The sequence below is a fragment of the Rhopalosiphum maidis genome, chromosome 3, assembly GCF_003676215.2.
Source record: "Rhopalosiphum maidis isolate BTI-1 chromosome 3, ASM367621v3, whole genome shotgun sequence".
Lineage (NCBI taxonomy): Eukaryota > Metazoa > Arthropoda > Insecta > Hemiptera > Aphididae > Rhopalosiphum > Rhopalosiphum maidis.
In genome coordinates this window covers 68,101,326-68,120,171 of record NC_040879.1, presented here as the reverse complement: position 1 = coordinate 68,120,171, position 18,846 = coordinate 68,101,326, and the positions used below count along the sequence as shown (strand labels likewise).

Genomic DNA, 18,846 nt, shown 5'->3' with positions numbered 1-18,846 from the left:
TTATTATATTCTTAATATTTATATCATGTATAACGGTGTAAATAGGTAGATTAAAATTTTTTTCCTAACAACACTTGCCTAATTTTTATTATTTTCATTGAAAAATAAATCTGCAGTTTGATTTATAGAAATTACAACCATGATCGATATTTTATGCTATAGATATTGATATTCCATATTTTTTGATATTTCAATTGTTGACATTTTAATTGTCGATGTTTCATAACACTTCCATTTGAAACTAATCTAAATGTTTTGAAAACATTGTTGTGTACGTAAAAATATAAAATAATATAATATATTGTAATAGACAATAGTATTTCCAAGAATAATATTTTTGAATTATATCAAATTATACAAATTGTGATTGTTAGTGCCAAAAATGTCTGTTAGGCCAGTCAATAAGGATGGGTAAATTACTCAAAAAAAGCAATTAATTACAAACTAAAAATTTCTTAAAATCACTGTAATTAATTACAAATTACTATTTACATGGCTGTAGAATATTAATTACAAACTACATAATTCAATTACTTATAATTACAAATAACATTAAAAAATAATATTTTATTTTATACATAATATATTATATAATTTATACTTTGTATATTTAATTATTATAAAAATATGAACACATTAAATGACAAAAAAATTATTTTGGTAATTTTGGTTACCTTTTAAAAATAAAAGTTTTTCAAATTGTCAGGTAAACAAGAAGGAGTAGGTGAAGTTTAAAAAGTCAACAAAAGAAAACAATCTCTACCGGTGCTGAAAAACAAAAATTAGTATTTTAATGAATAAATAATTGTTTAATAACAGAGTAGTTATTTAAACATGTTAAACTTTTATTTTGGAATAAATTATTAGAATAATTATTTACCATGAAAAAATTGTGATATTTATAGTTCTAAACTATTTGTGGAGGAATCTGTAGAAGCGTTGCTACGTTTTAGTGACATACATATTAAAAAACTGCTCTCGTCATCAGATATATGGAGTAGGGATGGGAAATTAACTCGAAAAAAAGTAATTAATTATAAATTACAAATTACTTAAATAGGTAATTGAATTACTATTTACTGTAGTTGAAAAATACCCTATGTTGGCCATATTATTATTATTTATCATAATATTTACTCGTGCGAAACACACGATTTTTGTGGAATGGCTGATTACACCTAACAACAAAGACATTCGACAAAAAGCCACATATCTACATTTTTGTTGATCTTTGATTTTCATACTATTTTTGTTCAAAATTCACTGTGTGTGTACTCTTGTTACTATAATTACTAGCTATTATTATTGTTTTATGCAACAACAGCATTATATCTCTGTTTCTGTGATATTCATTTAAATTATATATACACAAAATAATTATTATAATAAACCGTACATAACGACACATCGTAAGTTTTTTTATCATCATCATCATTATTATTATGTCATCGACATATCGATTATACGCTTGGGCATAGACACCGATATCACAGCCATTATTGGTACAATAACAAATATACATCAGCAAGGTGGGATCTATCGGCTGTTTAGTGTCGCTGTTTCCGCGATCGAAGTCAAGGCTTAGGTCATCTAGGCCCTTCGTCTTTCCACTCCACCCGTGCTTATTGTTCGCCAGATTTCAATAGTTATAGGTACTCCATAAGGACTAGGCGTTTGGTGCGAATTTTTATGCGATTTGTGATCAGACTGAACAAATCACAAAGAACTTCTGCCTCTCCACTCTTATAGTTTAATTATTTAAACCACACTATCCCTAATCTCGCGTGACATTAATTCCTGTACTCTTAGATATCATCGCTGTCGTCGTGCACATAACATATTTAGTTTCAGGCTAGCACGTATATAGGGGGGGGGGGTTCAACCCCCCGAAATATTTTCGAGTAACGAGGAAAAAATTGTTTTATTATGTTGCGGCACAATTTGTATTGCTAAATTTTGTAAACCCCCCGCCCCGACATTTATTTTGTATACGTGCCTGGTTTCAGGCATTTACAATTGTTTCTGTAAGACTATAATAATATGCTAGTGGGGTATAGGGGCGTGTAGGTTGTATGATCGTATGAATGCGGTTTTCTAATTTTATATTAGCAACGAGTGGTAAGGTATATGCACTAGTATATCGAATTAAAGGGGCCGTCACGACATCATTTATTGTTTTCTTTGTCCATCTGCCGCATAACATAGGAATAAAGATATTCCGATATTCAGAAAAAATTCTTCTTTGTCAAATATATTTATTAAGTGCTTTTGCCCTAAACTGAACCAGAGAGTCGTAATCGTGAAAATACGGAATGTCTTTATTCCGATATTATACGGGCGATACACAGAGAAAATATTAAATGCCGGTGACACACAATATACCTTTTTGCCTACCTAATTCAGCACATTTTATTATACAAAAGATTTTTTTTTCATCTGACAAGAATGTAATATGATGTCGCATAAACATGTTTGCTACATTACCAGTTATGTCAAAAATAAATATATATATATACCTAATAAGACAAATAATTATAAATAAAGTATACAAAAAAAAAAAGTTGATTTCAATTCATTCAAAGGTTAATTATAATATATAAGTATTGGCTTTCAAATGTTAAAATAAAATAAATGTAACAAAAAAATAGTAAAAATTAGTGAAAATGGATTAAAATTAATAAATAAATAAAAGTTCATTATAATTTTTTCCTTGATATCTGGGCCCTACTTATGATAAAAATATTGTAGACTATTCAGAGGAGCTTGAATTCTGTTGTAAAACATTTCGATGTCTACAATTATTTTTAAAATATAATCGGCAACGTCGCATATTCATTTTGTACGGAGTCGTGTGATGTGGAATCGTGGATCAACGAGGGTGGCGTACTGGCGTCCCTTTAACAATAACCTACCCAAGTATTTGTAGTATATACATGTGCATACTACATAATAATATATAGGGAGAGTGAAGTGCATCCTCCGCATACGTGGAAGATATAATCGTGGTAGGTGTCGTATATACAAAAACCGTCCCCTAACGTTGTCACCGGTTTCGGTATAAATTATTACCATCATTGTGAGCGTAAAAGGCGGAGAAAAATACACGAAAACGTGAGTGTACCCACTGCACGCACATTATTCTGTAGAAGATTCAAAGATAAATCGACGTCTGGACCTGACAATGCATCTCGACCCTTTTGGTTTTCGTGGAAACGACCGACGCCAAGTGCGAGTTCACGCGGCAGATGTTCCTTTTCTTGTCCGACAACATTAATGCCGTTCATTGTCCACGAACCATATCGCGTCTTATTATATTATATACATTTATCCATTATATTAGTTTTCGTATACACGACGGCGACGGTAATACAATTTCGAAGTAGGTCTGCGCCGTAGCAGTTTGAGTCGAAATAATATTATACGATATGCATTATTGGAATGTACTGCATATAATGTTTAAAAATGATTTCAGTCGAAGGCAGACTTGAAATTATATTCGTGTATGCGACATAGGCGTGCGCACAATGGGTCCCGGGTGTGCCTGGACGCCCCCCGACATGTAATTGAGGCCTTAAAATGTATGTCCTATAGGCGCAATTCCAATAAAAAAAACTGAGGGTGCTTAAGCACTTCATTTCCGAGCATAGCGTTGAATAGCTACTGATTGTGATATTATAAAAAAGTATTTGAGGGTGCTATTTTTAAAATTGAGGGTGCTAATACCCCCTAAGCGCCTCTCTATTTGCGCCTATATGCCTATAGCATATAATATATGGGTCCGTATTTTAACTAATGTTACTAGAATAAAAACGGTATTTTTTCTAAAATATGTCGTAAAAAAATTATGTTTCGGGATAAAAAAAATAGATTATAGATCCAACTATCTAATGAAATATTGTATAACTTGGTACTAGTAATACTTCTGATTAATATGTGATATAATGTAATAGTAATATTTATTCGTGCTTGTTAAGAGGGGGCACGAATCAAGAAACTGGCCCGAAAAAATTGTAGGCATCCCCCGAAATTCAGGTCTGCGCACGCACACCCATGATAACTCGAATTTTATTTTCACCCCCAACCTATTCGAGTTATAGAGGTCCCACTGTATTATAATATCATGATAATATATACCTCGCACGCGAATTATTAATATTCGACTATATTTTTATAACCGTTAGACGACGGACGTCCGTTTAAACGACAATCGTCGTTGCAGAGCTGTCGATACAGCGGGATCGTTTCGTTTAGCCGGTCACGAGTGGGTCAGCAATAAGCTGTGCACGCGGCACCCGCAAACGAAAACACGACGACGATGACGACGACCAATATAATAGTTGAGTGTGTTACGATCGTTGCGGTGGCGCACCGTTTCCGCGCGGCACGCTAACCGAAGAACGACCATATACTGTGTACGAACGGCTTATATACATATATACTCGTATATTATAATGATATATTATTATAACAGTGTCTCTCCCGTATACCGCAAACAATGACTATTACGCGCAATTATACATTCACACACACACACGCGCGTGGTCGAGCGCGTGCTTAAACACGGGGAGCTCGCGATTGCTAAGGACGATTTCGCGTGTGTGCGGACTGGGGTGGAATATAAAATGAAAATAAATATTGACCCGACTCGAAAACGTAATCCCGCAAACGTATAGCACGCGGCTGCTGCTGCTGCTGCTGCTGTTTGGCGTCCGTTTCCTGGAGTGGCGCATACGACATAATAATAATAATAATATACTACGGTGTCGCCGACGGCGGATGCTGCGTCTCGTTCGGCGTAACCGACGCGCGCGCGACAAGGGTTTATTTAAAAAAAAAATACAACGTAAAATATTTTAAATTTACGTAGTAAAACTTATTATGATTATAACAGCTAGATGTTATTGACTACATTAGTAAAAATAATAAATAATTATTGCAATTATCTTGAAAATAGATTTTAGATCCAACTATCTAATGAAATATTATATTACTTGGTACTAGAAATACCACTAATTAATATGTGATATAATGTAATATGTATTCGTGCATTATAGTTTATTAAAATATGTACATGACGTCTTGTTAAGAGAGGGCTTTAACTAAGAAAAAGGCCCGAAAAAATTGTAGGCACCTCCGAAATTCAGGTCTGCGCACGCCTATGCATTCCGCACACGTCACGCTATAATAATATCCTATTATTGTACGTAAACATTTCATAATATTATATTATTACGGACTGCATAGCGCGCGATAGAGAGAATAATATCTTCACGTCGCAACACCCGCGCCGAGGCGATTAATGTAATATAATTTTGGCGTGTGGCCCGAGTGAGAGAGTCGAGACGACGAATAAGGGACCCGACCCTTCGTCACATAATACGGCCATAATTACGAACACAATTCACTACGTTACAACTCCACTACGTTTTATTTTCGAATTGTAGAACTTTCTAAAAGGAATCGACAATTTATTACTGTCGAGTAATATTTTTATTATATTATCAAATCGTGGTAGGTGTCGTATATAAAAACCGTCCCCGAACGGCCGAACGTTGTCACCGGTTTCGGTATAAATTATTATCATCGTGATTTATATCGTGTCTTATTATATTATATACATTTATCCATTATATTAGTTTTCGTATACACGACGACGACGATAATACAATAATTTTGAAGAAGGTCTGCACCGTAGCAGTTTGGGTCGAAATAACATTATACATATTATTGGAATGTACATACAAATATACAATGAAAAATGATTTCAGTCGAAGGCCGACTTGAAATTATATTCGTGTATGGAATGAACACAATTCACAACAATATCTACTCCACTACATTTTATTTTCGAGTTGTAGACCCTTTTGAAAAGAATCGACAGTTTATTATTGTCGAGTAGTATTGTTATTGTTTTATTACTAAGCGTTGACTCGACTGTTATAGCGTCACACAGCTCCTCGTACGGCGGCGCGAGGCGTATAACCATAAGGTAAGAGCAGTGGCGTACTGGCGTAGACATGATTTCTAAGAGGGGTGGGGGATCAAAAAAAAAAAAGCTAAATGGGAGGGGTAAATCGAAAAATCCCCTGTCCTCAAAAACTTTTTACTTTGGTAGTAAAATATATGAACAAATGAGGAACAATGAATACAATTTGAATTGATTCAAAATTCACTTTAAACACAATAAGGAAGATTATCCACTCCAATACTGAAAAAAAGTCAAAATTTCTGTACATTAAATGTTACATCATTAAATGTATAAATAAATTAACAAATCTTGTTTTTCCTTTTTTTTTTTTTTTTGCTAGTTAGTCTAAAATTCTGCTGTAATTAAATATTTCTATAAACTGGCATAAGTTTTAGGCCACTTAGCCGTTCCTGTGACAAATACATTTTCAACAATCCCGTGAGTGTCTTTTTTAGATTCCAAATAAACGAATGGTAGGTACGTACTATGTGTCTACTGTCTATGTACTATGTCTGTGTATTACGCATTACGCGGTGAACTTTAGCGATAATGATCTCATTAATCATTTCGCATAACAACGATAATATCCGATAACATTTTAAACACCAACTCACAATGGAAGCATAGCCCTTCTAGCCGGGCCTACATACGTAAACTCATACTGGGTAGGAATGGTAGGACAGGTAGATGGACGGGCAATATACGACTAAATATTAAATAACAGTATAGTATTTCTGTTGAATACACGAAGAAAAATACTTTTACTATTATACACGATTTTATGTTTGATATAAAAATAAATATAGGAGAACCAACTTGGCCGTATATTGAAAAAGGTCTATAGATATAGGTATGCATTGCAAAAAAATCACCGTCAGTCGTCAATCATATAATGGACATAATAACATAAGCGTGTTTACGGGTGTTATTACTAGATATTACTAGAGAACGGATTTTATTGTAATAAATAAATCAATATATGTATCAATTTTTCTTAAAATATGAAATAAAAAATCCAAAATATGTAAATATTGAAAAAATGCGTTAGTATTGAAAATTACAAAAAAATAAATATTTCATAATTACAACTATTGAATAAAAGTAAAACAACCGATGTAGATATATAAAATTATGAATATTATCCCGGAACAAATAAAACAATAAGAAACAAAATGTTGTTATGGGTTTGCAAATAAAATAATACGACGGTTTGGAATGCTTTTGTGTCGGTTAAAATACCGTTTCACATACATCAACATATGTGATAGGAGCATAATTCTTATTCACTATATCAGAAGGTGCGTATTCAATTTCCAGAGATCCTTGTTGAATTTTTCCTATTAAAATATCTCTGACAAAAATTACATATCTTGTTGTTTTAGACGAAGAAGATGATGTTAAACGTCGTCAAGAATCAATGAAAAAATCAAAAATTACTAAAATATGTAAAATAAATTTGGGTTTATTTCAATTAGAATGATCTAAATCGTACGCATTTTTTATCAGATTTAAAATATCGCATTCCAATAAAAATGTGTATTTACAATAAAATCCGTTCCCTATTAATAATCAATAAGTAGGCCATACTGTGTCCCAGTATGTAGTTTACCAATCACTTATCTGATGTAGAAAGTTATTACAGAATTTATTTTGGTTTTTTTACCATGACCTGTAGTTAGGCTAAAATTACTACATATCAGTTGTTGACCGTCTTTATAATAATATATCAAATCGGAAAAGCATCGTACGTTGTAATAACTATTAATTTTATTCGTCAATATTCAGTTTATCGATCGTATTATTTGTTCAAAATACCCGTTTGTTACATATTGGGTACATATTTCGTATTTTCTATGCATGTACGCACTAGGTAACTAGCAATTGTCGAGTTAATAAAAACGTACCATGATTTCCAAAAAATAAAATATAATTATACACAATTTTCAATTAATGTATACTATATAGTTACTTTATACTTGGTTAAGAATTTTAAATTGGCTATAGTATTCATTTAATAAATTACTTAGGTACCTATACACTCATTACACTCTAAAAAAGTATTATAATTATTTAGAAGTATATATTAATTAATAACTTCTGTATTATTTTTTTCAATTCAATTTATTTAGCTTATTAATTAAGTTATTTATTTGTCAAAATAATATATCCTGTAAATTGAGAGTAAACTACAAACACTATTATACTCGTACGCAAATAAAATATGAAATATATATTACTCATTTTATAGTTATCATATGAAAGATCAGAACATTTAGGTAGGTACGTAGAGTTACTGGTTAAAGTGTTAAGTCTTGTATTGAACACTAAAATGTTTTTATTTGAACATTAAAAAATATAATAGGTTGTCAGTCAAGTACGTTATTTAATACATTTATAGAGTCCACAAAAACTTCGTAGCTATAGCATTATAGTTAGATTTCTCTAATTTTTAATAGTATAAAAATATTTTTTAAGTATAAATTATTGTACAACGAGCATATCATACGCATAGATTAAAATACGCGTAGGTATACCTACCTATAGTATCAATTTGTAGTAGCTATGGAATGTGACACCATAAACACACGCGATTGTTGTCAAAGGGTGACATACATTTCAATATATTGGACTGGTTTGTGATTAAAATTATAAAACAAAAAAATACGGTATCATATTTATATATAAAATACCTTCGTACCACTCCACTCAACTTAACTTTGAATACTTATTAGTGATAACTTATAACTCAAAAACTAATGGTCCGAATTTTGGTTTACATGAAAAAAAAAATATCCTGCTTTAAAATACGAAATTAAAAAAGTAAAAATTTATAAAATTAAAATGATAAAAATATTTAAAAAAATATTGTTTTATTTCAATTATAGAAATTATGTAAAAAAATATTTTCTAAAACATTAATAGATTTTGAAATAATGAGTGTTGTTCTTTATACTTTGTATAGGTATATTATAAAATATATAGAATTTGAAATTTATATGAAATATAAAATATTGAAATATTTTGTGTAATTATTTTAGTATTTAGTACTTAAATAAAATATTCTGTAAGTAATATTTCTTTTTTAAATAAATTTTATTTTTACGAACATTTATCATTCAATTTATAAATTTATAATTTACCAAAAGCTTATAAAGAATTAATTAATTAATTATATATTTTTTATGGAAAAAAAAACAAGTACTATAAGTAGACGAAAACAAGACCCTAAAATATAGAAATTTCTCGAGTATTGTCATATTTTGTCAACCAAGATATTCAATGCATTAAATATTAATAATTAATATTAATGATTAAAGCTACAATTTGAGGACTATATTATTATTAATTAATAAATAATTATTATCAATATTTGTATAAAAATTTCAATATTTCACTATAGGATGAATTTAATTTTTATTCAGTTAATTAATGGATTATAATTTTAACATATAAATATTGTTGCTATATTATTTTAAATAAGTGTAGACTGGTTGACTTTCATTTCAACGATCGCTAAAGCACATTTTTAACTATTCCTAGATATTTTCCTTTTAAATTGACGGTCCTAAACTTATAAAATTGAAAAGGGAAATGTGTTAAAAAGCGGAAACTATAACTCGAGCATTAGTGGGATCATTGTAAGTTTAAACGGGAACTAATTTTATTTGGCTTTTTCAAAATGAAACAACAGCAAAACGGGACACGACCATTTAGTTAAATCTTAAACGTATATGAATATAAGATGATATCGTGATATATATCTAGATTATCTAGACTTGATGCAATTTGTATAACCTTCCACTATACGTACGTGCAATTGGCACTTCGACTTACGTCATATCGGTTCCAAATCAGTTTTATTTTTTTGCAACCAATTTGCAACGTTGATAAAAAAAAAATGTGCAACTCATTTTTTACGATGGTACAAACAAACATAGTTTTGGGGTGCCAACTTTACGTACGTTCCAGTATAGTAAAATCTGTAACTATCTAGATTTATGTCAAAAGACATAAAGAAGACAAAAAAAATCTAATTAGATTGCAAGCTAACCTCACCAACTTTCTACTTACTTTACTAACTAGAACAATACCTCTGAGAGTAAGTAAACTATCATAATATCTGACATAATACATAAGTTTAACTATGCTAATATTAAATAGGTATTATAATTTATATTACTTAATGTATATTTAATATTGGAAATTTAACATAACTAAGTGATCACTAAATGAGGAATAATGTTTTTTTATATATAATATATTATGGTGAAAATAGATTTAGCATATTTTTCTTCTACTGTTTGATCGACAAATAAACAATACAATTACAAATTTTTTTTGAAAATGTTTTTTTATTTAGTAAAAATTATCTTATTGTTAAAAGGTTCAAACTTTTTTTTATCGTAATTTATAATAAATTTACAAGTATAATATAGTATGGTCAAGTATATTTCTAAAACAATAATAATAATTACGTAGATAATAATGTACCATCGTGTGTCCATGTCTACAGAATGAATACAAGTTTGAAGTTGATAGATATTAATTTTTAATTAAATTGGGAATATTATATTATTATGTTAAATTTTATAATGAAAGATATTAATAGATCTTATTTTTTTCAAGTTTTCAACCATTGAGTCATCACATGCTTAATGAAAATAACGTAGTATTGATAATTAATAAGAACTTAATCAAGTGAGAAAAATGTATAAATGGTATAATCACTAATGACGTATAATATTGACAAAAAATATATAAGAATATCTGCAGGTGTCAGGTAGTGATGTACAAGTTCAGTTATCTTAATATTGTTATTAAATATAATATATTGTTATGGCATGACAATTTTTATAACTTAAAATGTAATAGGTAAGGTAATATGCATGCCCTATTAGCCCTATCATTGCCACTTAACTCTATATCGTTAATCGATTGTGTCCTGTAATATTAGAAATGATAGTTTTAATGATGACCATAAAATGTGTACACAGTTATTCCGCCTGGTCACCACAACCGTGAAGGAAATGGCCGGTCTTGAGTTTTTCTTGTAGGGACTGAACTCTCCGTAAAATTTTGGATAAACGTATAGTTGTCGTTTCCTTAGGTCTCGGATCTTCGTTTGCTTTAATATCGGCCAAAAGACTCGATGATGAATTCGATAGTTCGTCTGTATTCACAAAAGCCGCCTAATGTAAACGTTTGTATTTTTAAATACATAATTGTATAGGTTTGTCGAAATTTGATTTTTTTAAATGTCTTTACTTCTTTGTACACGTCAATAGCATCTCCTACTTTGGATTGTAATGCGTTAATTTGGTCTTCAGTATCAAGTAATATCGGTATGAGATTTTTGTTTTGATCCCGAATATGTTGATCGTATAGCTTATTGTATTTTCTAATGACATACGTAATAATGTAATACCTATATTATTTATTTGGTAGGTACTTAATGATATATTAAGTACGATGATTGAGACGTATTATAAATATTGTCTGGGAAAGTTGGTAAAAAAAAAAATAAATAATGTATTACAGTAACTTAAAAAGTTTTAAATATAGTAAATTAGTTGACTATAAGTTGGTTGATTAACCTAGGCACTATAACTAAGTTAGAAAAAGAGATTGTAATAAGGTAGTTTTGACTTGCGGTAACGGTGCGTAACTGTTTCGATTGTTCATATTAATAGGTAATTAAGAAAATGCATAATATTTAGAACCATTTTGACGTGTGTGGAGGATATAGGTCACTGCAATGTATAATACTTAGCTACTATAATGTACAAAGTGACTAAGTACATTCGAAATTTACAATTGTACAGAAGAGCATCTTTCCCGTTTTAAAAAAAATACAATGCTGATACGAGCGAATAATCGGAAATGTCTGCGTGAGCGACGAGCGTAGAGAAAGCATAATTATTATCGATCACTATAATAATATGCGTGTAAAATCGTTGCTTTTTATTCAAATCAAATTTGTTCGAATTACGGAGTGAAGTGATGGCACCACACGGTAAATTGGGAGTCAGTCGAAAGTAGTGTTTGTAATTTGCACCAAAATGATTATTTGTTCGATTATTGAAATTATTATTATTATTATTATTATTATTATTATTATTATTTCAATTTTGAAATATTTGATTATTCCTCGATATACTTGTTGACGCCAAGACTAGATGGACACGAATGATTTTTTTTTATATTCATAATTATTATACGATTTTGTATAAACTTACAACATTACGTGTATAAGCTTAGCTATTTAATAATTAAAAACTAAGCTAAATTTATACGAGGATAAAGAAACTTGTAAGTTGGTACTATCGAGATACTATCAAAAAAATAATCGAATTTAATTTTGGTGCAAATTACACATGTTGTATATATTTTGGGTCAATTTTGGTGCAAATTGACTACAGCCGGTAAATCACCTTGCAAAAGTGTGTATCGTCGATATTGCGCCGGTAATCTATCAGCGCACATTAAGAGGACGTTACAAGTACTCGCATGTGTCTGTTTTACTAATGTAGATCATAGCAAATTTTCGTTCAGCAGAACACATTTTGTGATGTTAGCTTTAATATTAGAGTCAATTTACCTATTATCAAGCTTAAAGGTAATAATGTTATCTAGGGCATCGCATGGGCTTTTATTGGTATTTTAGTTTTTAAGCAAGTTAAGAGCATTTTAAAGTTTTAATATTTTACATAATTATAGCTCACTTAAAAATTAAGATATCAATAAAATCATATGAGATACCCTAGATAATATTCTTACCTTTAAATTTTACAATAGGCAAATTTACTTTAATATTAAAGCTAACATCACAAAATGTGTTCTGCTGAACAAAAATTTGCTATGATCTACAATTTACAATAGTAAAACAGACAATATATGCGAGTAAAACGTCCTCTTTAATTGGGCGTGGTAATTATATCGAACGACGATTAAGCGCATGCAACATTTATGTGCGCTTCGATTCAGTGCAACAAATTTTATATTTAAAAATATATTTATAAATAATCGAGAGAATATCCGTATATACTATAACATAGTGTTAATAGTGTTATTACCCAGATACTTACCTAGATAATCGAGATAATCAGATATATAACTAGTTAGTATATTATAATTTGGTACAATATCAATTGTGGTTAGTATACAACGTCATCCTGTAGAACTGTATTAGATATAGTGTTATAAATCATATAGTTTTATAAGAGAATGTAATTACAGTACATAACAAGTCAATACAACAATTACAGTAATTACAGATAGGACAGACGAAATTAAAATAAAATAATTTGGTGGTATTTTGAACGAAAATCAAAATTGCACAGGAAGAGTACCTACATTCATTATATAGTAAGTAGGTACACACTAGTTTTGACATTAAATAAGTGTTGTACCTAATCAATCTTGACGTCTTGCAAAGAATTATTTTATGATATAATGTAAAAGACTCGTAATACTGCCGTAAATACAAATAAATGTCTCGTCACCAAATTATTTAAAACAAATAACACTATTTTTCTGGTTTTGAAAAAAGTATTTTACATATATGCGAAGATTTTGTAAACCGAACACTTGATGAATACTTACTTACCAGGATGAATAGACCATAGTTCTAATTTATCTAATTTTAATAAGTGATATACATCATAATATAATGTGTACTAAGCAATAGTTATATTTTTAACATGATTTAAATTTAATATTTTATTACATTTATTATTTTTAATTAATTTAGACAATTTAGTAAATTTAAGTTAAGGTAATGCGCTGGCTGTCGCATGCTCTTATGCATTGTATTATCGTTTATTGGAACGTCATGGTTGAAAATGACTGCTCTAAATTGACGCAGATTCTTCCAAAATATATTATTAAGAAACGCCAATTAAAAAATAATAATAATTATTATAATAACATACAAAGTGTAGCCTGACAAAGTAGTTTAGTTTTTCTATAAATATTCTTATGACAAAATTAAAAATACTCGTATTGTTCCCCTACTACATCGCAGTCTAGCTCAAATGAAGCCATTATTATATAGGTAATAGGTAGTATGTTTCTAAAATGCCGTATTACGAAAGCATCTTAAACTAATATTTAAACGCTAGTTTTTCAACAGACTATACTTACTATATTTTGTCAATATACTATATAGATATATAGTAGCTACTACTTATAGATAATTAATCTAAAAAATTCTTACTCTGTTAATGTTCGAAGTTCACTGTCCATTGCGCCTATAGTTAGCTTAAGCTCTTGCATGTGCTTGGACAATAATTCGTAGTATTGTACGACTTTTGCTTTAGTGTAAGGATTTTGAGGAGCTTCTATTGATTTATGTTTACGTTTCAAATGAATCATAAAAGGCGCCATTACTTTTTGGTAACTGTCCATGGAACGATTCGGACAAGAACAAGAACTTTTTTGTTGATCGCACTAATTTAAAATAATTATATAATTATTATAATAAGCAATTATTCGTTTATCATGTACTTTGCAATATTTGAAACATCCACATTTGATACATTTCATACAGATTTTAGGTATTTCAAGTATTTGTGATTAAATATATAAACGATGACAATTTTAAAATTATATTTATAATTTCGAAGATATCTAACAAATTCCATCATAAAATGAACACCTATTATATATTTGTACATATATCGTTAATTTTAGAATTGATATTGATTTTTATGCATTTTGCAATTAAAAGCCAGAAGGTAGGTATTTATATCAATTAGACGGACGACGGTTATGATTTTTATAACAGCGTAAAATAAGGTTGTCTAATTAATGATGAAATGTATGTTTTTATTTTTTTTAATTTTACCACTAATATGACAGGTTGTCGGAGTGAGTCATTCTCCTCCCCTTTTTCATAATAAATTTTATTCATTTATCTTACAGAAAAATAAATTAAGCTTATGCTTAGCTGAATTAATTAGCTTTGCTTATCTGCCTAGATTTAGCGATCGCAAACAATTGTATAATTGTTCTTTTTTTATGTAAATTCAACTGGAACTAACTTTTGATCTGTAAAATATATGTTAACTTCATCGACATTATTTTTATACTTATTGAATCGATTTTTTTTAAAACTTTTTTTCTGATGAAGTGTATTAGTCGTAATAATAAATTTTTCCAATTAAACTAAATAAAAACTGATAAATTTAGTTTTAATTACCTTATTAATTTTTTATTGTATATACTTGAATATAATTTTACATGAATTTTTTCATTATAATATTATTGTTGGCTTTTAAATTAATTTAGTTTCGATAGAGTTTAAATTTATGTTTGTAGGTCAAAAAATGTACCAGTAGAATTTACATGATGTTAATCTGACCCTAAAATTGACTACCTGGAAATTGGTGCTATTAATATACACCCATAAATTTATTGCATATAATATAGGTATTTTTCAATGTATACCTAAGTTAACAGAACTTCAGCTCCACCCATGGACTGCAGTTGCAGCACAATATTATTTATTAATTTATTATCTACTATAAGTAAAGTTACCTCAGTATGATTTTTAATAGTATCGGTTTGTTTTACTGCCCACGGGTTTAGCTTAAAACCATTATCGGTATTGTCCTCTTGTATTATAAATTTTTCTTCAGAAATAACTGGGCAAATTTGACCATCAGAAGATTGCTGTGATATTAAGCTCGTTTTGCTGTTTTTGTTCGATTTTGTTTCAATGATGAAGTTAGTAGATGCATTTATCGAATCCAGATCATCATAACTTTGACCAGGGAATTGCTGAATTTTCATAATGGTATTTATTATTTTTTATAAATAAACTTAACTTCAAAAAATTACGTATAAAACAATAAATAGCTAAATAATAATCATAAACTATTATCCTTAGGCGCAGCAAGACGAGTGAAGGAAATAGCCATTGATCGACTAATGTAATGGATCATGGCCAGACTTAGCCGTGAAGGGGGGCTGATTACGGTTTGGTCACCTACAGCTTTGTTATCATTAAACGATAAATTCAGAAAAAGTATTTAATGTACAAACTACAAATATTCTTATATTAAAAACCTATAATATGGACCTTTATTTTTCTATTTAAAATTACATTTTCACCTTATAATTAATATGTAATTTTTATTATAATTATTGAAGTATGCAATATGCGTTAAAATTGAAAAAACATCGATTATTTATTATTTTACAATATACTAAAAATATTAACATTTTACCGCGAACTTTTTTAAACACTATATGTAATAATATATTAATAGGTTATATTTATTATAAGTTATAACAATTAATACTTACCTTTATCATGGACAAAGTTGTTTGTATGTTTACACCCATATTATAACTTTTGTTAGCGCTACTGGCACAAATAAACGGCATTTTTTTAATTTTTTGTTTTGTTTCTTTGAGAAGATTTTCATTAGATACATCAAGTTTGGATTCCTAGAATTAATATTTTATGAGTAATTTAAGATGGTTACGGTAATATATTATACTTTCACAACTGATAATAGGCACTAATCTAATTAATAAAAGTAGTACCAAACACAAAATTTCTATAAACATTTTAGGTACATTGATATTAATAGTACTAAAATCGAAGCTATAGCATAAAAAATAATATATAGGAAATCAACTCGCCAACTCTCGAAACCGTTAAATTTAATATTACTATAAATAAAATCTAATTTATGAATTATTTCGATTAATAGGTAGTTAACATTTTTGAAAGTCATTTATTCTTTATTAATAGATGATTATATCACCCAATTATAACAATATGGTATTTTTTTTATTTTTATTTTTTTGTTACAAATGTAAAGACCATATCATATGCTTGTTTTCGGCGTATTCATTTAAAGTAATTTTATTGTGAAGGATTATATTATATAAATTTCGAATCAATAAATAATGATAAAAATATTGTTTTATTTTGACTGAATAAAACAATCACTGTGTATATAACTTCAGAATTTACTGGAGGACCACAATAAAAACGGCTAATTTTTTTTTTTAATAAACCAGTTCTTAACCGTTGTGATTTTTGTTGTGCTACAGAAAATTATCCTTAAAAACTATATAGTATATTATGTATTATATAAGTGCATTTACTGCTCACAAGTCTTGTCAGTAATCATTAGTCATTATTTATTTGTGTATTTTAAATAGATGTTTTATTTAAATTGTTAACTCTACTGAAATATCAACCAAACAGTATTATAGGTACAAGATATTGCAGTATACAAACAACCTATAGTGTAGTCTTCGTCAGGGTATCAGAAGAAGTTTTATTACCAATAAATATTTTTTGAAATATGATTTTAAAATACCATAGCTATATTAGTATTATGGAGGGTTACAATTAGTGTAATTGATATTAATTTTGGTGTACATAAATTTAAAATAAAAATATATTACTTATTATTTTTGTATGAATAGTTGAATTGTATAATGTGTAAATATTTATGCTGCTGTAACTTGTAATGGACCCAGGGAGAAATTAGAGAAACTTCCCCTTATTTGATACCCATTTGATTTGATATTAATTATTTATAAATATTTTGTGAAATATATTTTATTAGGCACTTTTAAAACTATTTAAATCATGATAAGTATTGTTTTGTGTATGAATCAAATCCTTTTTATGATGGCACATTATTCATAAAAAAATTGTGTACCTCATATTTTTTGTTCATTTTTAGCTTTTAATATTATTTTATAAGAATTTTAGCGTAATATTTGTTCTATTCCTCAGACCCGCACGTAATATAATAATAACCTAACACATCCATATAAATCGTCTATATAAAAATGATTGAATATAAATTGTCTTAATATTTTATTTTATTGCATTTGTAGTTGTTTATATATTATTATTTATTATATTCTTCATTATTATTTTCACTATGGGTGATTTTATTCTAGGATTAATTAAAAATATATTTTTTATGAACTCGTTTTGTCTATGTTTTGCGTGGGCCATAGAGAAAAACCAAATAGCGTGATGACATCTTTCTATACATACTTATCTTCTATTTACCTAGTATTTGTTACATAAGTAAACTTTATAAATTATTATTATAGACACTGCACGCAGCTCCTACCGCAACTATATGAATTTGTGGTTTCAGCAAACTAGTAATTAGTAAACAGGACGTAGGTACCTATCTAACAGTTTAACTTGTTTTGTATGTTGTTATAGGAAATTTCATGTTTCATTACTTTTTTGTGCAACCTGAGAGCCGATTCAGATCCATAAATTCTTCGTTTAGACGCGATTTTTTCCAATTTGCTGCAGCATTCTAAATAAGTGAAATAATAATTAATTAGAATAAGGTATATATTAGTTCTTAAGACTCAAAACGTAAACATTAGCACATATTAGTTAACCTGTATAGCTTATCACGTTTTTGTTCATTTTCAAATATGTTATGTAGAGAATGCAAGCGACTATAATATTAGTAATCAGATTAATAAAATCGAAAAAATTCTATTGGCATAAAAGTTATCAATAAACAATAATGCGAAATAAAAATGTAAAAAAACAAACAGTTGCTAACTAAATGATTATGACTACATAGCATGAATTCAGATATTAATTATAATAATAGTAATAATAGTAATAATAATAATAATAATAATAATAATATGTATATATATATATATTTTTAGCGGTTTATTATATAAGATTTCATATAATTATACACTCGTATGTTTATCTTAATTCATAGCTATATTTTATTTTATTGAACCTATACCTATGTTAACAAAAGGTTTTTTTTATTGTATACCTAATTTGTATTATTAATAAAAATTGAAAAAATATACAATATTGAATAATATATCGTTGTAAGACAAGTATTGATGTG

General features: G+C 28.6%; 1 protein-coding gene across 1 annotated transcript; it reads right to left on the bottom strand.

The window, feature by feature from the left end:
• Positions 1–10,962: 10,962 nt before the first annotated feature.
• Positions 10,963–18,395, bottom strand: LOC113559232. Its single transcript, XM_026964873.1, has 7 exons — positions 18,368–18,395; positions 18,200–18,279; positions 16,277–16,420; positions 15,506–15,748; positions 14,184–14,416; positions 11,234–11,366; positions 10,963–11,157 (listed from the first exon to the last, which is right to left on the bottom strand). Exons 1-7 carry the CDS (start codon positions 18,393–18,395, stop codon positions 10,963–10,965), a joined length of 1,056 nt encoding a protein of 351 aa, XP_026820674.1.
• Positions 18,396–18,846: the final 451 nt, after the last annotated feature.